General features: G+C 39.8%; 1 protein-coding gene across 6 annotated transcripts in view; it reads left to right on the top strand.

Annotated features, from left to right (window-relative positions):
- Positions 1-16,841, top strand: part of LOC114054060 (disks large-associated protein 1) — a 411,078-nt gene extending 394,237 nt beyond the window's left edge. For all 6 annotated transcript variants that reach the window (XM_027877129.1, XM_027877130.1, XM_027877131.1 and 3 more), the window contains 3 exons: positions 6,308-6,399; positions 13,310-13,462; positions 16,632-16,841. In XM_027877129.1, the coding sequence (XP_027732930.1) occupies positions 6,308-6,399; positions 13,310-13,462; positions 16,632-16,841 (455 nt within the window). The remainder of the gene's footprint in view (positions 1-6,307; positions 6,400-13,309; positions 13,463-16,631) is intronic.
- The last annotated feature ends 4,204 nt before the right edge of the window (positions 16,842-21,045 follow it).

Genomic DNA, 21,045 nt, shown 5'->3' on the forward strand with positions numbered 1-21,045 from the left:
TCATTTTAATGTAATTTCACCTGCCCAACAATATTTTTCAGTTGAGGAAGCTAAAGCATTGAAAGTTCAAGGGAGTTGCCTGTGTTGACACAGTTAATGAACTGGGCTTTGAACCCAGATCTCATAACTCTTAAATATACCACTATATCCCGGTGCCTTCTCAACAGGACCTCTACTTTATTAAGACAGGGATAATTCCTCCTCTCTCTCTCTTTTTCCCCTCTCTTAGTGATTAATCTTGTGGGTTGGAAACCAACTGTAACTAATGGGAAGATCTGGTTTCAACTCCCAGCCTGGATTTCTCCAATAGAAAATGACTACTTCCTTACTCCATAGTTCATAGTAGGAACCAAAGGAAAGGAAGGGAGGCTGTGTTATTTATTGTCTTTGCTTTTTGCAACCGACCCACCCAATTCCCTCTAGAGAGCTATCCACCATTTGTTCATCTGCTTGCCCTGGGTTACTTTTGGAGTTGTTGTATCTGGGCTGTAGAAGAGTCTAGACTGGGGCTTCTTAAACTTCTTTTGTGTCATGGTCCCCTTTGTTAGTCTGGTGAAGCCTATAGATGGACCCCTTCTCAGAATAATGTTTTTATATGCATAGGTTTACTAAGGAAATCAAATATACTGAAATGTTTTTGTTGCTGTTTAGTCAAATCATGTCTGACTCTTCTTGGCACCGTTTGAGTTTTTCTTGGCAAAGACATTAGAATGGTTTGCCATTTCCTCCTCCAGTTCATTTTACAGATGAGGAAACTGAGGCAAACAGGATTAAGTGACTTGCCCAGGGTCACGTAGCTAGTAAGGGTCTGAAGTCACATTTGAACTCAGGTCCTCCTGACTCCCAGTCTAACACTCTATCCACTGTCACTTTGCTGCCCCAAATATATTGAAATACAGTTATCAAAATATGGGAAAATACAAATTAACAGACCTCCTTGAAATATGCTCCAGTCCCTTGGTGGTCCATTGGCCCCCTAGGTTAAAGCCAGTGAATGGAGGTCACTTCCCTAGGTGCCAAAAACACAGGGAATGGAATCTAGGAAGTGTTTCCTTTGATAGCCTAATAAAGAGAACAGTGTTGTTCAGTGGGCTGTGAAAGTTGGCAAAATGTCCATCTAAAGCTTTAGGTATCTAACTGTGATCTGTGATTTAGAGGAAAGAGTGCCTGGATCCAAGTCTCAGATCTGAACCTGCTATTGACTTTCTGTCCATGGGCAAGTCATTATGAACCTCAATTTCCTTGTCTTTACAATGGGGATAATAAGACCATGTACTCCCTACCTCACTGGGTTGCTGTAAGGCAAGTGAGAGAGAAATGTTAGCTACCCAGGCATACCCAGGTAAGATACCCAAGCATAACTTCAGTATACTCAGCAACTGCAATCCATATTTAAAATTAAAATGACAACAAGAGGAGAAAGCACAAAGAAAAGGAGAAGAGATTCCTCCAGTAGCAACCAGATTGAGCCCCTGTCAATCATGATAGGAAAGGATGTGTGGGAACCCTTGCCAGGGAGTCCCCTTAGCCTGAACTGTTCCAGCTGGAAATCAACTTGCAGATCAACAGGGCTGGAGAATGCACCAGGTTTCCCCACTCAAAGCTGTAAGGCAACTATTAAAACACTGAATTATTTTGGAACCAAGGTTGCAACCAGCTTAAGTTTCATTATGGTAATTCATCAAATAAGGCAAAAGAGCTGACAGTTTGTCTACAGCTCCATGCTCACTGGAGTAAAGCCTGCCTGGGAGACTTTCCCAGACACTAGTATAGGTCATCAGAAACTCTCGATCTCAGCCAATCGAGGGCGTCTGGTCACCTTACTTGAAATCATCCAGGCTTTGTTCCTTTCTTTTTCTTTTCTGGCCAGAGTCTAGTCTGGCTCTCACGACCGGCACACCCATTGTGAGCAAGCATATTTTTACTGTCCTAGATAGCATTTCTGCCGCTATTAGCCTTCAGGGAAAGAGAGACGGAGAGGCCTCAGTGAATACAGAAGCAAGCTGTCCTAGAGCAATTCTGACTTCTGAACAGCCATTCAAGTAGAAAGGATAAACAAGCTAGAAACAAAATGAACAACAATGGAAAACTGGTCTAGCGTGGTGGAAGAGAAAACCTTCAGAGGAGGTTCTTCTAACTTCATTAGTCTCCCTACTGATGCAGAGGATCACAGATTTAGAGCTAGAAGGAGCCTTCAAGGTTATGGAATCCCTTATTTTGTTGTTGTTCAGTCGTTTCATCGAGTCCAATTCCATTTGGGGTTTTCTTGACAAAGATTTGCCAAGGTTTGCCCATTTCCTTCTCCAGCTCATTTTACAAATGAAGAAATTGAGGCAAACAGGGTTAAATGACTTGTCTAGGGTCACACGACTAGCATTTGAACTCAGGTTTTCCTGGCTCCAGGCACTTCCCTCTATTGCTGTACCACCTAGCTGTCCCTTATTTTACAGATGAGAACATTTAGGCCCAGAGAGGTTAAGAGATTTGCTCAGGGTCACATGGCCAGTAATGTCTGAGGTTGGATTTGAACCCAGGAATTTCTGACCTCAAGGCCTGCCCTCAATGGTTTACAAAACATTTTACTCGCAATAATCCTATGGTATAGGTAGTACAAAAATCATTATCGCCATTTTTCATGTAACCCATGGTTTAGATTTCCATGCTGTGGCCTTGGACAGAAAAGAGTTTAATCTTGGGGATCAGCCCTACAAATAATAATAATTCTTTGGCTTGTGTTGTTCCCCTCCCCAGGTTTGCCTTGAAAAATTTCAGAATGGGGGCAGCTAGATGGCGCAGTGGATAGAGCACCAGCCCTGGAGTCAGGAGGACCTGAGTTCAAATCCGACCTCAGACCAAACACTTGACACTTACTAGCTGTGTGACCCTGGGCAAGTCACTTAACCCCAGTTGCCTTAAAAAAAAAAAAGAAAAGAAAAATTTCAGAATGTAGTTTGAATATGGCTTATGAATAGGTCTTCTCAGATGTGGGTAAAAGGGTCCCCAGAGCCTATACAAAGCTTTCAAGGAACATAAATGTTGAACATATATTGACAGCCTTTATTCCACTCCCTTGGAAACACAGAAAACAATAAAAATCTTCCAGTAGCCCATAAACAATTAACTTAAGTCTACCTCTTCAGAGGATCCCTTTGGTAGGAAAACTATATAGGGGGTTATTAGCAAGGTAACCCTTGACAATTCAGCTATCCAGTTTCTATCCCAGAAGCTTATCTTGCCATTTCATCTTATGGTACTACCTTGAGAGCTTAGACCTCTCTAGGGAGGGAAATCCACTTGGTTTTGTTAGAAAGTTATTCTGGTGAATCCCACTTCTTTCTCAGAGATTCATGGTGACATCCAGCTTCATGGGGCTACCTTGAAGGCTTGTGCACTTGTTCAGAAGGGATTACTAGAGGCAAGCTCCTTTACCATCAGACCTGCACTGTCCAGGTAACTCATGCTAATAGCAGAGGGAAAAGTTCAAATCTTTATCTTCTACTGTTGCCCCTTCAGCTTTGGGGTGGCATTGATTCTCTTCTCTTTCAAAGAGATTGACACGGCCCAAGTAGTCTTCTTCTCTCTCTACGAGGTTGGATCCCAAGACTTTCCAATCTGACATTGCTACTCAGTCAAGTACAAGGTTGGCACCACTCTTTGCTTGCTAGAAGGCTGGATTTGGAGGAATCACACTGTCCAGAATCCTCACTCCTTCAAATATTCAAGAAGCTGGGACTCAAGAATTCTCAATTGTTCTCTCAAAAGCTGGAATTCAGGGACACTCACCCATGTCCCACCATTTGAGCCATGTGGTTTCCCTCTCCCTGGAGGTTATGATGCATCTACCACTGCCTCTCCAGGGTCCAGGCATTCAGAATTTGGAGACTCAGGATCCATCTCGGGGGCTGAGGTGAGGAATGATCAGCTACCATTGCTTGGGTATTCCCAAGTCCACTTTGAGGTCTCTGGCCTATCAGCTGTGTTCCAAATGGGGGAAATAAAAAAAGAACTGAGTCTATAAGTCACCTTAGACACTGGATGAAGGAGTTTATCTTTTCCTTATGTTCAATTCATTTTAAAAACGCTTGTTAAGTGTTTACTCTGTGCTAGGCCCTAGGAACATAAAGACAGATAGAAAATAGACTGTGTTCTCAAGAAGTTTATCATCTCCTGGGGAGAAAAGACATGCACAAATAATAAGGAAAAATATGGCAAGTACAAAGGAGAGGTCCAGACAAAATGCTATGAGACATTTGTAGAGGAAGAGGTAAGCTTTCATTTGGGGGGTGTTGTGGAGCAGGAGAGCGAGGGAAGAAGGGAAGGCTTTGTGAAGAAGGAGGAGGAGGAGGTATCTAATTTGGACCTTGAAGGAAGGCAGGAACTTCAACAAGCAGAGATTGAAGGGACAGAACATTCCAGAATGTGGAACAGAAGGGGAAGAGAAGGGAAAAACATTTATGAAGCCCATCTACAATGTGCCAGGCACTGTGCTAAGTGCTTTACAAATATTATCTCATTTAATCTTCACAACTCTGGGAGATAGGTACTGTTATTATCCCCATTTTACTAGTGAAGAAACAGAAGCAAACAGAGGTGAAGTGACTCACCCAAGGTCACACAGCCAGTAAGTGTCAGGGGCCTCATTTGAACTCCAGATTTGGCCCTCTATCCACTAAGCCACCTAGCTACATCAGAGAAAGGGCAAAAGTACCAAGATGGGACTGGAAAGGATGGAGAAGGCTGGGGTGGGTGAATATCAATAGACAGTAAATGAAAAGAGATAGAATGTGATAAGGTTAAACTAGCAAGTTGGAACAAAATTTATGGAGGGCTTCAAAAGTCAAGACAAAAAGATTTGTATGGGGCAGCTAGGTGGCACAGTAGATAGAGCACCGGCCCTGAAGTCAGGAGGACCTGAGTTCAAATTCGGCCTCAGACCAAACACTTGACACGTACTAGCTGTGTGACCTTGGGCAAGTCACTCAACCCTGATTGCCTCACTAGAAAAAAAAAAGATTTGTAATTTATTCAGTAGGTAGGTAATGAGGAGTCATTCAGAGTTTGTGAGTAGGGGGATAATATAATCAGAGCAGTGCGAAGGAGGAATTAGTGAGGGTAATGTAAACTGGAGACTGGTTAAGAGGTGATGACAGTAGTTGCATCATATAGTATATCATAAAGAAAAAGGTAACCCTGTACCCTGACTCCCATCTCTATAAATTCATAAAACATACCTTAAATTCTCATGTAAATACCCTCACTTCGAATTAGGAGTGCATTTCTCAAAATGTTCTAACATGTTCTTTCCCCACCCCCACCCCCAATCTTTCTTCTTTTTTTAAGTTTTATGTTTGGGTTGGGAAGGAGGAAGGCGTGTGGCTTTTCCCCTTCCTTCCTGGCAGTTGGGATGTGTTCTAAATGGCCTAGTGACTGGACACCAGCAAAAGCAGCTATTCCATAGTAACCCTGTCAGGGCCTCAGAAACAAAGTGAACCATACCAGGAGGCTCTCAGATCAGCTCATCCCAGTGCCTGAGCGTGACTTTAGCTTGAACTTAATAAATGCTTGTTGACTGCCTGACTGACTGACTGTTCAGATGCTCAGACTTTGGGATGGCATAAAAGATTAATATTTTCCACCCAGCACATGGAAAAGCAGACATCTCATTTTAACACCAGAACTGATATGTGCCTGGTGTTAGAGTGGAGGGTTGATAGTGTAGGCCATTTTAAAAAGCTTCTTGCATGCTGTTTCCTGACAAAACTGCTATCTGAGTCTGGGAAATAGCCTGAAGGACATGGAGGGGTCCTGGTGAGTGGTAAGAGGCACTATTTTTGTTGTTCCAGCAGAATTTTGTTAGATACAGTAATAAATACTTTTAATCTAGTCCTATAGTAAAATTACATATATATGTATATATACATATATACACACACACACACACACACACATATATATATATATATATATATATATATATATATATATATATGCTCCATCTTTTTTTGCTAACCTTGAGGATGGAAAAGCTCTTTTCCCTCAAGAAACACATATGTATGATAGGGACTGTGTCTTTCTCATGTTTTCTTTAGCATGAAAACAAGGAATATCTTTGTAATTGAAACCAAACAGCATACTCCAGTTGTATTGTGGAGATGGGGGCATGTGGGTATGCGTGTGAGGGGGTGTTTCTCTAAGTTGTAGTTTCTTTCTGTTGATCATAGTATAACTTCGTCTTTGGTTCACCAGACTAAATCTCTGCTGTGAAGCCTAACCTATAATGACTGTTGTATGTTTACTCTCTTTTCAGTTCTAGGGAAAATCCGGACCGCAGTAGGCAGTGCCCAACTTCTCATGGCCCAGAAATTCTACCAGTTCAGAGAACTGTGTGAAGAAAACCTGGTATGTAATCCTCCCTTGTAGCTATTATTACAGGGCTGGCACTGCTGGGGAGAGATTCAGTGCAGAATCAAGCTCCCTCTGACTCTGGATTAAGTTGAAAGTCATTTCTGAAGTTTCCTACCTGGAATAAAGAATTTTGTGTTGATCCTTCCTTCTTGCCTTTCATTGCTAAAGATTTTCCATTGGCTTTCGTTCAACTATCATTGGAGTATTTCAAATATAAGAGAAAGTGGCCTGGTCCCTTGGGAAAAGAGCAATGATGCTAAAAGCAGGCAAGGAAGCCTAGAAAGGAGTGATGGAGACACAATTCATTCACAGTTTTGCCCACTTCAAACAATGCCATTCTCTCTCTCCCCTTGTTATTTGTACTTGGGAGAGTTTGACACAGATGTTTAAAACAGTGAATATTCCTTTAAAGTCATTCGGGCTTACCCCAATGTCTGTGTACTATTCGGTGCATTTCAGAGCTCAGAGATTAATTATGTAATATAAATATTCCCTTGAACCACAAGAATGGTCCACCCAAAGTTTTGGCCCAAAAAGGTATGGTAAAGCACTGCCTCACATCTATCCTTCAGAAGAAAATGTAATGGAACAAGTTCTCAACTTAGAGTCAGAGAGATCTTAGCTTTGCATTCTTCTTCTGACCTTACTAGTTATAATCAAAGGTGAGTCAAGTTACCATTCAGCACCTCAGTTTCCCCATTTGTAAAATAGAAATGGGAAGGGTGGGCCCAGACTTGTCATTTCACCAGAGAAGAGCAAGACTGGTGTGGAAATTCCCTCCACCAAGGCAGATCAGGCATTCATCTATAACTTATACCATGGAAAGTTGCCTGGGAGGCAGATGTTAAGTGACATGCTTGTGGTGACACAGTTAATATGCATTGTCATCCTAGAATTCCAGAATTATAGAATGCAGTGGGCTTGCGTCAGAAGCAAGACTGGACCAGGTCTTCTCTACTCTAACAACATTCCTTTATCTGCCATGTTATATGCCTCCTTAAAAATAAGGATAATAATAATTATACTATCTTCCTCAGGGAATGTGGGGAGGAAAATGCGTAAACCCTTAAGTGACGAATGATATAAGCTACTGTCTTTAGCAACTGTTCCTCTTTCTGCAAGCAAATTCATACAAGAATAACTTCCTCAAATTTATTTGGACAGTTCTGAAAAGCTGGACAAAGTAGATAAAAAAGAAAGTATGTATAGAAAAGAAGAAAATTGATATTACACAGCCCGCACTATTATCTGGTGATGAGGAAAACGTGGATTATTGAAATCTGCCCAGTGACAAAACAAAGAGTTTCATCCTCCCATACCAAACTTTCACAAAAACTGCCAACAAGGAAATAAACTGCTAACTGGGTTAACGAAACTGCTAATAAGGTTTTGTTCTGGGCAAAAGTGTAAACACGGGAAAGTTTGTATTTATGCCCTTGTCCTTCCCTTCTTTACGTCCCTGCCTCCTTTTGGCATCTCCCCTCATTCTGAAGGGACCAGTTCACCTCTTCTCCCCCAGGTCCCAGGCAAAGCTCCTCTGCTCCTTGTCCCTTTGCAGGGAAGAGAAGGGGGATCCTCTTTTGAGCTTTTCCACAATAGGAAATAATGGGTTTAATCAAATCTCTGCTAGTAAGGGAGTTCGTTAATCTATAACCCTGCTGAGTCAGAATTTCTAAATAATCTCTTAAAGAAGGCTGCTAATGCTAGGACTTTCAGCTGACTGGACATGGGCTGGTGGGGAAAATATTTGAGGGCTGGTGGGAGAGTCTTTGGTGATAGTCCTACCAGGTGACAGACTGAGTTTCAATTCCTTTTTCTTCTCCTTTATCCATTTTAGTGGGGATTGGAAGCCCCAATGACTTGGCCAAGAGTAGCAGCAAGAGGTAGATAAGTAGGAACTAACACAAAACAAAACAAAAAACAGTAATAAAGGGGGTTTATGTTTGCTCAGTTAGCTTGCCTGGACCCCACATGTCCTCTCCTTGTCATGACCTTCAGATTTTTGTATTGTACAGAAAAGCTGCATTAACCTTTCTGTGTACCCAACCCTAATCTCTCTTCTATGCTCCAGGCCTGAATGTCCTGTGGAACATTTCCATATTCCTACTAGTATACCAAACTCAGAATTTACAAACATGCACCCAGGTTCACTAACCTGTCTCCTCCTAGCTTCCTTACCTCTTTTGATGGCTCCTAGCTAGCCAGGCTCAACACTCCATCCTTACCTCCACACCCTCCCCGCTGTTACTGATCATTTGTAAAGTCCTATTGATTCTACTACTACAATGTCTCTCACATTTGGCACCTTTCCACACATGCCACCACCATCGACCTCAGCACCTCAACCCCTCTAGCCTAGATTATTGTAGTAGGGTCCCAACTGTTCTCCCTGCCTCTATCTTTGCCCCTTGTCAGTCACACAGCTATCAAAATAATCTTCCTTCAGGCACAGGTTTGACTCTGCCACTCCTCACCTCAAAAACTTTAGTGGCTCACTAATGCACATGGGATAAAGTTCATTATCTCTACCCGCCTCATAGGGACTTAACTAAGGCTCCCATGTATCTTCCTAGCTTTAGGTCACTTTGTTCCTCTTTATGCAAAATCTCAGAATCACCGAGTTAAAAAGATTCTCTCAGAGACCATCTAGTCTCACTCATGCTTGCTCATCTAAGCCTTTGCTCAAACACCAAGCAGTTCATTCTAATTTTGGAAAGCTCTTAATGATTAGGAAGCTTTTTTGACATGGAGGTTAAATCTTTCTCTCTTCATCTTAACACTTCAGTCCTATTTCTGCTTCCAAGTGCCAAGCAGAATAGTTAATCCTCCTTCTAGTCCTACAGCTCCTGAAGAATGCCACCCATCCTCCTAATTCTTCTCTTCTTAAGGCTAACCACATTCAGTTCCTTCAGTGCCTTGGAGGGCATGGCCTCGAGTCTCTTAACAATTTGGTTTGCCCTTCTCTGGATACACATCATTTTGTCATTGTGCTTCCTAAAATGAGGCAGTATTGAACCATCTGTGGTCTAGAGAGGACATAGTTCACCATTCCTGTCAAGCTGAACTATTTGCTATTCCTGAATTTGACCTGCCTCTTCTTACTGTCCATGCATTTGTCCAGGCTGTTCTCATATGCCTGGAAGGCAGTCTTTCTTAATCTTCGCTTTCCGGAATTCTTCTCTTCCTTCAGGGCTTTCTGACTCTAGGCCCAGTGCTTGATTCACTTCACTACATAAAGAGAAATTAATTCCCAGTCCTGCTATTTCTCCTACATGACTTTGAGGAAAGTCATTTAATTGTCTTTAAGCCTCAGTTCTCAATTTGGTAAAAATGAGGGGGTTGGGCTAGGGTCATACTCTAAGGTTTCTTTCAGATTTAAATCTATAATCCTATGAATTTGGAAGAGTTTGTCAAAGTGTTATCATGAGTTTTTTCAAATCAACACTGTTAAAAATAACACAGGGAGCTATTATTTCACAAAAAAAACCAGAATTTTGAAATTAGAGAAGGCCTCAGTGACCATTTAGGTCAACCCCCTACCAGAAAATGAATACCCACTTATAACTTACTTGACAAGTGGTCACCCAAGCCTCTGTGTGAATACATCCAGCAAAGGAAATGGACTGCCTCCTGAGGCAATACGTTTCACTTTTGGACAGCTCTAATTGTTAGATTAGCCTGATTTCAGGCCTCAATTTGCCTCTTTGCAGTTTCTGCCTTCCTGGAAGCCATGGCTCTTCCTGTAGCCCAAGGTCGGGTGAAATCTTTCATGAAGCCTTCCTCGTTCTTCCTTGTTTTAAGTATTCTCTCTCTGCTCAGACTTTCACAGAGCAATTTTTCTGGACGTTTCCTTTCCTCCGCCTTATCTGTATACATTTCAAATCTCTCTCTCCAGTAAACTACATGTTCCTCGAGGGTAGTGACTCTCATTTCCTGTTACACTGACCTGTACATGGTAATGAGCATGATACCTTGCCCATAATGTTTGTTGATTATAAAGTGGGTCAGATCTGGGAACCCGGAAAGAAAAAGGCTTTCAGCCCTCTCTGACCTCTTATCCTGAGGAGGAGAATAATAATAGTGATACTTTACATTTATGCTGTCCTTTATACTTCTAAAAGCACAGACTAAATGATTAGATCTTGAAGAATGAGAATTGCCTGTAAAAATTCCTTTTCCCTACCAAAATCAGTTTCTCCTTCTTCTTCTCCACCTTCATTTTCCAAATATTAGTTGGATTAAAGGATTTTATTTGACTGGATACCAGGTAACATCCTAACTCAATTACTGTAGTCAAGTTGCTTACATACTTTTTTTGTTACCAGTTTTCTTGTCTATGAAAGATTCCTCCCAAGTCCTTTACAAGATATCTGAGGGTAGGGAGGTGGGAATAAAATATATACTGAACCCTTTGGGTGAGTGGGAGTTGTAGTGGTACATGGGCTTTTGGGAACCACTAAAGCAAAGACAAGAGCAAATGGTGGTGTTAGTGGTCTGTCAGAAAACTACAATTTGACTACCTATGAGCTACAATGATTTTCATATTTCTAAATAAAATTTTATTGTATTTCAAAATATTTTTTTAAAAAAAAACATTCTTAGCTTATAGGCCATACAGAAACAGGGAGCAGGCCAGATATGGCCTGTAGCACTTGATTTAAAAAATAATCTCAATCTCCAGAGTCACTGTATGTGTTTCTAATACTAATCCACATTGTATTTTTTTTTATATTGTATTGTATTTTTTTCCAGATGTGTGATTTCACTGCTATAGGGAATAGTTCCTATACTAAATGGAGTGAGGAACTTCTTCCACCCATGCAGTTGGAATCTTCTCTAAAATTGTTATTCTTTACCATCATCTCAATCCTTATTTGTCTTCCCAAAGGCTTGACTGTTCTATTAGTCTGAACAAAGGGGCAAAGGGCTGTATACTATACCATGGGGAGACTGCAAATATAGTACAGAAGGTTTGAGGCCTCTACCTAGAAGATTTACCAGTCTCCAAAATAGGAACTGTTTAGTATTTATTTCCTCAGTAGGATATGACCCATCATGTGAAGTGATGGAGATACCTACTTGAAAGTCATTAGCCTTCTCTGAGCCAGATTTGGCAAGTACTTTTTATAAGTCTTAGTTCTTAAACTCAATATAGACTGAAGAACTAATTTTCACTACCTGAACTCAATTGTAATTAGACAGGATTTTTATCATGTTGAGGATTCACAGAATTTAAAATATATTTGCAGAGTTTAGAATATATATCTACATTTAACTCTGTGATGTGGAAAATGTTAGTAAATATACTATGTGGTACCTGAAGCTTACACACACACACACACACACACTTAGTCCAAAAGATATATAATCTCATCACTTTGAGAATTCTCTTCTTATGATGCAGATTTCCATCTATCCATGCCTGCCCATCCTGTGTATCTCTTTGCCATGTTCTCCCAAAAGTTCTGCACAGGGCTTCCTCTGATGTCTTATAATGGTTTGGAAGTCCCCCTGGGTTCTAAAAACCTATACCCGTAGAATGTAAGTGCAGTCTGGTTATGCTATCAAGAAAATAATTTAAATATGGTCCCTGTAACAGACCGACTCTATTTTCCATGGCCCAACCAAGATAACTACAGAAAAGCACGTCACCAAAGGTTGGCCTCTTTTTTGGAGGACGTGATCACTCTGGAAACAAAAAAAAATTTAAAGGGCCTCAGTTCTTTACAATCCATACAGTTGATAGCAAAGTGGTAAGAAAGGGGTAGAGTATGCTAAAAATCACATAATTTTAGACTGTAAATAAACTTTAAGATGACTATTGGTACTCTAAATGTGAGCTCCTTATCTAATGAGTGGACATATTGCTTCATATGCTGAATCATAGCACACACACATGCACAAACGTGCATGCACACACAATTTTTAAAAGATATTTACAGATGTATATGATTTTAAGAAATATTTTTAATAATTTTATTTCAATATGATTGAATTCCTTTGTAATCCTATGTGTTTTATTTTATACTTTAAAAAAGTGTTATTTTGAGAACAGGTCTGTTGACTTCACCAGACTGTCATTGGATTCCATAACACAAACAAGTTTAAGAACCCCAGTTTTATGCCAATTAAGTCCCAAAGAATATAGTCAAAACAACTATAGAACTCTGCTCTTGAATAATAAAAACATCTTATTTGCTAATACAAAATACAGTACTTTGACAAACCTAGTTAGTGAGCATTCTAAACTTTGCAATGAATATTGAAGCTAGATTGCTTAGTTACAGTATCTGAGAGACTTTTGCATTTGTATATTCCTGTGGCTTCCAAAATGGGTATGGAGTTTTTGTTGTTGTTGCTGTTAAATGTTTTCATTTAAATATTATCTTTAGAAATTGAAATGGAGAATATTCATCTTATTCTTGCCCACTCTGGGACTTTAAATATGTAGGACTTATCCAACCTATGGAGGCAGCTACATAGCTTAATGGATCAAGTGCTGGGCCTGGAGTCAGTAGGACCTGAGTTCAAATGCGGCCTGAGACACTTACTAGCTGTGTGACCCTGGACAAGTCATTTAAACCTCTGTTTGCCTTAATCTACTGAAGAACCACTCCAGTATCTTTCCAGGCAACCCCCATGCGGGATCACAAAAAGAAACAACTCAACAACAACAACATCCAGCCTGCAGGGAATGGGGGATGAAGGGGAGAGTCACACATACAGCCTTGATATTTGAGACTTCAAATGTACAAGGGAAAATCCAAAAACCATTTTGCTCTACTTTAGACTTTTTAAAAAGACATTTTGGAGGTGCCACTTTAATGCTGTGACTTAAAAAGTTTCATAATTTCTTTGCACTAACAGCCACTGAAGTTTGAATATTTTTCTTTCTCTTATACAGAATCCCAACGCTCATCCAAGGCCAACCTCCCAGGACTTAGCAGGGTTTTGGGATATGCTGCAGTTGTCCATTGAAAATATTAGTATGAAATTTGATGAACTTCATCAGTTAAAGGCCAATAATTGGAAACAGATGGATCCTCTTGACAAGAAGGTAGAACAATGTAGATTTTGTATGGTTCATTTAAAAACCTGCACAAACACTGGACAGACTAAATAGGCCTCTCTGCATACAGTCCTGCCGTTTAAAATGTGAAATGAAGCTTATATCAGATTAATTTCATTGTAATGACAATGTTTACATAGTAATCATCTGGGATATTATCTGTAACATGTTTCAGGCATATTTTTAAAGAAAATCTGTCTTTGTGAATCAGAAAATGGGTATGTGGTTTTTTGGGGTTTGTTTTTTTTTTAGTTTTTGTTTTTGCTTTTTTTTTGTTAATTAAACTTTAAGTTAAATCATATTAGAAGATCAGTCATTAAAAGGAACTGCCTTACATATTGATTTTTAAAGTAAAATAAATGACATCTTTCTACAGTGCATGGTTACAGAGAACAAGAGTTTAACTTCCTTGCACACTAAGATGTGTTACTGAGAAAAATAGGAAACACTGAAAACATCACTGACTTTGGTAATCATTTCATAAACACGGTAATAAAGAAATCATTGTTGTTCAAGTCTAAGAACATATGCCATGAAAATTCCACATTTTCATATTTCAAGTGTTGGATTTTCAAAAGTTTTTTGTTTTGTTTTCTGGGAGGTATTGTTCACTGGGTTCCCATGTGCAGTCATATAGAAATAAAGGTTCACATTCTTTCATTTTAATTGTTGAACCTTAATCTTCAACCCTGGCTGTGATGGGCCCATCAGTCTCCTACATGTGAACAAAATCTACCTTCTTAGACTAGTATGTCTTGATCTTTTTTCTCCGTGCTTTGTCTAGGACTGGCCCAATGGTCAGACAACCCCCTTGACAATTCACATATGAATATGTATTGATGGATATATCCTTGTAACACTCGTGACCCTGCTATTTTTCAGGTTTCCTCACCCCTAATACTGGCATATCCTCTGGGCAGTTCATTGTTAACAGCAACTCAGTTCAATTTGCTGCTATCAAGCATAAGAGCAGTGACCTTTGGGATTAATATGTGACCCCTAAGAACACTCATCCCAAGTGTGTAGCCACTAAAAAAAACCAGGATTGTGCTATTATAATTTCCCTCCTTCTACCATCCCATCCTCACCCCTCACCAGTACCATCACCCCCAATACACTTGTCTTGGAAAGGGAAACATGGAAATGTCACTGATGCATGTGTGAAGTTTTTCCTGGAAAGAAGAGGGGAGGCTGTTTGTACCCAATCTTAATTTTATTTCATTTCTTTTTTAAGGCAGAGATATAGGTCACTATTTCTTAAATTTAATCTATTCATGAGAAGACACTCCTCAAAGTACAGCTGTGTGTGTATATACACTTACATGTTACATACTCCTAAAACATATAAGCAATGGGTCCTGTGTCCATTTTTATGCTGATCTTTCTGCTTATTTATTTCTTTTATAAGAAGGTCAACTCTAGGACCAGGAATTTATATATCCAAAAGAAGTTACACTCTGAAGAACTGAAATATCATACAACCTATTGAGATTTGTACCATAGGGAATTATTTGACTTGATTCCTGGATGATTAAACAGCCTGTCTCTGATTATGATCATAGCTTTTCTGTTCCCTGTCCACTTTTTAAAGAACAATACAATACACAAATCGATCATGTGAAATAGTACCCACTTTTCTCTCATTCTCTCCTCTTTGAGGCACATAACCTACACCTTAAACGGAGAGAAGATACCCGAGGTAAATAAGTTTAACTCAGCACTCTACCCAATCAGATGAAGGAAACCACTGTTGCAAACAAGAGAAAGTATTCAATCATCCCAGCTTTACCTTGGGCAAAGCCACTTAACTTTTCGAGGCCTCAGTTTCCACATTTATAAAATGAGAGCGTTGGACTAAATGATATCCAAAGTCCTTTCTAGTTCTAGATTGATGGTCCTATAGAGTATGTATTGTGCAGAATAATATAATCTGTATTCTCAGAATCCATTTTCATATAGTTGGGGAATTTGGGAGTGAGGGGGCAAGAAAAGATGGATGCATTTTACTTTAAACGCAGTCACACACAAAACCAGTCTACCCATTGAGTTGGACCAGTTTATATGCTGAAAGTTAGGCACCTTTTTCTAAAAGTTCATCTTGGTTTAGATATCTACATTTCCTTATTGGCCAGTGCCTTTTTCCTGCCAAAATGATAAATAGCGTATGTTTCCTCAGCAGCTTTGGAAATATCTACCAGTTTTACAGTATGTTGCTGATAATAATAGTGTGACTCATTCTCATTCAGTACTGTGCTCAATTTCCCCAAGTTTCCCTATGTGTGGATATGCCTTTCTGACCGCCAGTCATCTCCAGGCCTCTGATTTCCGTCTTAGGCCTCCACAGCAGCCAACCGGAGCTGGCTTGACTCGTTAGTGCACTAGTTTCCAGCTACAGTATGAAATATGTCCCGGAAATTCCAGTGTCCTCCTTCCCTCTTTGGTGATCCTGCATGGTGTATTGTCTCTGTGTGTTGTGCAAAAGAGTTACAAGTCTCTGTGGCATTCTTTACATCTAGAGAACACAATTCACCACTACAGATGTTTACTTTGATAATCTCTTCCCGAGGGTTTGCTAACTGCTTGTTTGTTTGGGGTTTTTTGGTTTTGAGTTATTGGAGGGTTGGGGTTTTTTTTTGGTCTGTTTGTTTGGGGAGGTGGGTGGCAGAGGTGTTTGGGGGGGTGGTAGTGGTGGTATATTGTTTCCTTGAGTTTTGAATACTGAGCCAACTTGCACAAATGAGCTCGCCTTTAGTAATTGATGCAGAGTCCTAAGCTGCTGCTGCTTCCTTTTCCCGTCTCTGGCACCAGGAAGAGTCTGGATTCCCCAGAGGCTACCACACTAAAGGGTTAGATGTGCTGGGAGCTTCAGCCTTTGCAGCATGAGGGTGTTTTAAATATCTACACCGTTACCTTGGAGAAAACTAGCTCTGCTATTCCAGCTCTATCCTTTTCCTTAAGCTTGACAATATTCTTTTTTTATACATCTTTTGAATACCAAAGCCAGAGTCCAATGAAGAAAAAAAAAATACAGTATGCAGATTTAAGAACTAACAACCCTTAGGTAAAAAATGTGTGTTCTAACTACTGACCTATCCCAGTTTTTCCCAAGCTTGCTCTGAGAAGCTGTGTAATGTCATGAACCTTCTGCTTTGATCAGGAGAGAAGGGTCCCTCCTCCAGTGCCAAAGAAGCCGGCGAAAGGCCACGTGCCGCTGATCCGGGAGCGCTCCCTGGAAAGCTCGCAACGCCAAGAGGCCCGCAAACGCCTGATGGCCGCCAAGCGGGCTGCTTCGGTCCGCCAGAACTCGGCCACCGAGAGCGCCGAGAGCATCGAGATCTACATCCCTGAGGCCCAGACCCGGCTCTGAAGGCACCAGGCCTCTTGACCAATCCCCATTCCACTTCCTTGTTCAGTCACCCTGCAGTATTTGTAACCCATCCCCATTCCCCTTCTCTCTCTCAGTCTCTCTCTCTTTCTCTTAATCTCTTTCATTCTCTCTTATTCTCTCTCTCTCTCTGTCTGTCTGTCTGTCTCTCTCTCTCTCTCTCTCTTTCTCTCTCTCTCTCTTTCTCTCTCTCATTGTCTGTTAAGGATCCCATGACTTCCACCAGTGCTGTAGTTGTCACTTCCAAGAGACATCCTATAATGCCCCTTGGCCCCTTGCTTTTCTGACAAGTTTGCCCATATTCCTCATCATGCTTTTTAACCCATGTACTGATGCTGTCAACATGCCTCCTGCAGAAGTATACAATCCTTTATTTTCTTGACAGGAAACAAAACCTGTATAGCAAATGCACCATTGAAGTCATTCACAGTCCTCAGTTCTCTCTAAAGCTAGTCTGTCACCTAGTGTACAGCAATATTAAACCATAGGGTATTTTGGAAATCTAGTATTGTAGGGTGATCCCTTGGGACTCTACAGTTTTCCTCATTAAAGATGAAAGAAACTAGGGCTCAGATTCCCTTTTTTAAAAAAAATGGCTATTATTTTTTAAAGCAGATGGAGCACTTTATTCTGAACCTCAGAATCATACCTTCTCACCAGAATAATGAATCACAAAGAAAAGGGTGGAATGGACTGGGATGGAGGATGGATGGGGTCATACATAGCTGTGTAGTGGAGGAAGGGAGAAGTGAATTCTTTAAATGATGCCTGGGCTAGAAAACATCCTTCTGAGAGGGACCTGCACCACTCACAGCTGCATAAACTGCCTCATTTTAATTTCATCGGTTACTAGTTCAAATGTTTCAATCAGCAGAAGATTGTAATTTCGATCTTCCAGGGAGAAAAAAAATCTATTCTGAAAGGCAATAAAATGGAGAAAGGAAAGGAGAGAAAAAAAGCATGAACAGTTGAAGATATTATATGAGATTTTCCTTTGTCCAAGTGTTAAGACCTTTTAGACTTGTAATGTAGTGATGATTCCTGTTGTATTGTAAGGATTATATTGGTTTAAAACAAAAAGGAAGAAAAAAAAAGTTTGGTTCTGTTCATTTGTCAATGTCTTAATCCTGATGGGATTTTAAGATCTCTCTCTCTCTCTCTCTGTCTCTCTCTCTTTCACACATACACACACACACACACACACAAACACACACATGTGCGTGCACACACACCTGTTTGTGAGATGCTCAAATGAAGACCATAGCAGTTTTCAAAGCAAAGTTCTTGGTTATACCATTAGCTAGTTGTATGCTACAGTTCAGACTGCTTTGCCCCGAGTAGTTCACATTTCAGAGGTCTTATTCTCTCTTTAAGTTTCTTCCTAGTAAATACATTCTATCCCATGATTTCAAACATCAGGATTTTGACCTACTGGTTGTACACTGATAAAATACTGTTTCCACTCCAAGACAGACAAGGCTGCATCAATACAAATAGTTGTTTCATTGTTTGTTTGAAGTCATGAATAGACAAGTTTCCAGGTGGTGAGGTGGGAAATATGACCCACAAGGTTTAGAATCCAAAAGGAGGGGGAACAAAAAGTTGTGATTCTTAAATGTTGAAAAGAAATACAGTCTGTTGACATAGAACACTGATTCCCATCTGCTGGCATGATGGACAGCAGGCACTTTGCATCTAGCTGGACTTGGCTCAAAATGCCCTTATTCTTTTAGCAGTATAAACATTCAGATTATGGCAACCCTAATGGATCCTTGGCATTTTCTATCGGCTCACAGGCTCAAGCATTTGTAATTACCATTGCAAAACAAAAGTCATTCTAAAGCATCTATTAAGATGCTCACCATACCAGAGAGGCAGGTTTTTTCTTTTAATTCTATATCAATAGCCTACCATAGCCAGGTGCTAATTTAATTTTATTTGTGAAATTAAGAGAGATAATGGATCTTGACAACAAATATTTTCATTGACTCATTCTCAAACCACTAGAGAATTTGCTACCTCTCAGAGCCATTGATATCTGAACTATGTTTATTTTGGGGGGAAACAAAACACAGGGCACAAATGTTTACTGCTGTGGTTTACAAGATAAGGGCTACTAACTTGTCATTAAAAACAAGACAAAACAAAAAATTTTTAACTACGGTGAGCAGAAATCCAGTTCGACCCCCAAAGAGCTTCATGCAATGAGAGCATCCAGAGGGTCGGTGTTTCAGGCATTTGAATACAGCACTGGATTTGCTCGTTTTTAAGAGAACACGCTTTTTTATTTAACATTCAGCAGCAATGAAAGCTCATGCAAAGTTTCCATCTTAAGAGTGCCAACTGCCACCTCTGATCATTTATGGTCATATTCCAGTTGGAGGTTCTTTGGAACTCATCTGTGCCAAAATGGATGGAGCATCTCCAAGTTCCATGCTCACAGCTGATGTTAAGTGGATCTAAGGTAGTCTTAAGTTTTGGACTTAAAGAAGTAGATTGAGAAACTGGTTCAAGACCGGTCTCCAGTCTTTTCTTCAGAGACTGACAGTCCAGGATGTTGAGAAGTGGGAAAGTTGATTAATCTTATCTATAATGAAATATGGTATTTGTATATTCATAGGATATTTTTGGTATGTATTTTAAATCTTTTAGCTGAATGCCTATTTGTTCCCATGTGGACAGGGCATTATGATCTCTGTCTCATTGATTTAACATGTTTTGAACAGTATAAACAATTTAGCAAAAGAAATATAGAAGGACAACTGTGGCCCCTCAGAATGTTGCTTGTTAACCACTTGACACCTTCAGGTGACTACCATAAGTATAGGATATATGTTCCATTGTTCTTTTTGATGTGATTTGTAGTAATGTAACGATATTTTTCAGTTCATCCTGGCCAATATGTGTACCCAGAAAAATTACTTATTTTGTTTAACTTTGGTACAAAAGTTGTTTGCATTTTCTGGGGGGGGGGGAATTTAAAAGAAAGTTTTTGTCTCCTACATCAAAAGTTATTTAAATAAATTAAGTATTTATTATATTTTTGCGGATGTTTCCATAAATTCACACAATCTTTTTGTAAAGAAAGCTGATGAAACGGATTACAGATTTTTAATATTTGAAGAGGAAAATAGAACTAATTTATTTGTAATATATTTCCATTATTTATAGATGTTCCCTTAATGTTTCACTGTGCATTATCAATTTAATTTAAACCTTATCCTTGTGAATTTACCATTTCTTTTTTAAGACATGTCTAAATGCATATTTTAAATAACTGGAATGTAAATCACTGGCATACCTGAATTCCCAAATGTGATTTTAAAAATTATTTTGGTTTGAAAAAAAATTAAAATTTGAAAGCCTTTAGATGGAGGGGTGGGGAGCATTTTTATGGCTTTATGAATTGGATTTTCATAGGATTATTTACCTAGTTTGTGTGTGGACAGAAAACAATTGTAAATAGATGAGTGTTTCCCATAATGTAAAAAAGAACAAATTAATAAAATAATTAATGCACTGCTTGTAAGGTCTGTGGGTTTTCATTTGAGATTGACAATCCATCCGGAATAGACGTTCTTGTACCCTTTAGAGCAACTATTAAGTGATCAAGAAATGAGGCAAGGGGCAGCTAGGTGGCACAGTGGATAGAGTACCGGCCCTGAAGTCAGGAGGACCTGAGTTCAAATCCGGCCTCAGACCAAACACTTGACACTTACTAGCTGTGTGACCCTGGGCAAGTCACTTAACCCTAATTGCCTTAAAAAAAAAAAAAGAAAAGAAATGAGGCAACTTCCTACTATAGCATTGTAATCTTGCTATAACTACTCATTGCTGAACAGTGCTGAACATAAGGAAGGTCTGTCTTGGATTTCATCTGGGAAGATAAGTACAAAAATACCCCCCAAACACCTTTCAGTAAGGGAGTCCATGAAGCATTTTATGCTATGGAACCCAAGAACAAGCATTACAGTGAAGTTCAGATATATTTCATAAAAGTTTTATACCCTTAAGTAGCTTCAGATAACCACCTTTAGATAGCTATCTTTGTTTCTATGACATCATCAAAGACAGATGTTTGTTGACTGCTAGGCAAAAATAAATGAATGAATGAATGAATGCCTGATGCGTAAAAAACATTCAAGTTTTAAAGGGAATTGCATCATTGCTGGATTGAGAGTCAGAA

Source organism: Vombatus ursinus, unplaced genomic scaffold (genome assembly GCF_900497805.2).
Source record: "Vombatus ursinus unplaced genomic scaffold, bare-nosed wombat genome assembly UNPS02014812.1, whole genome shotgun sequence".
NCBI classification, from domain to species: Eukaryota; Metazoa; Chordata; class Mammalia; order Diprotodontia; family Vombatidae; genus Vombatus; species Vombatus ursinus.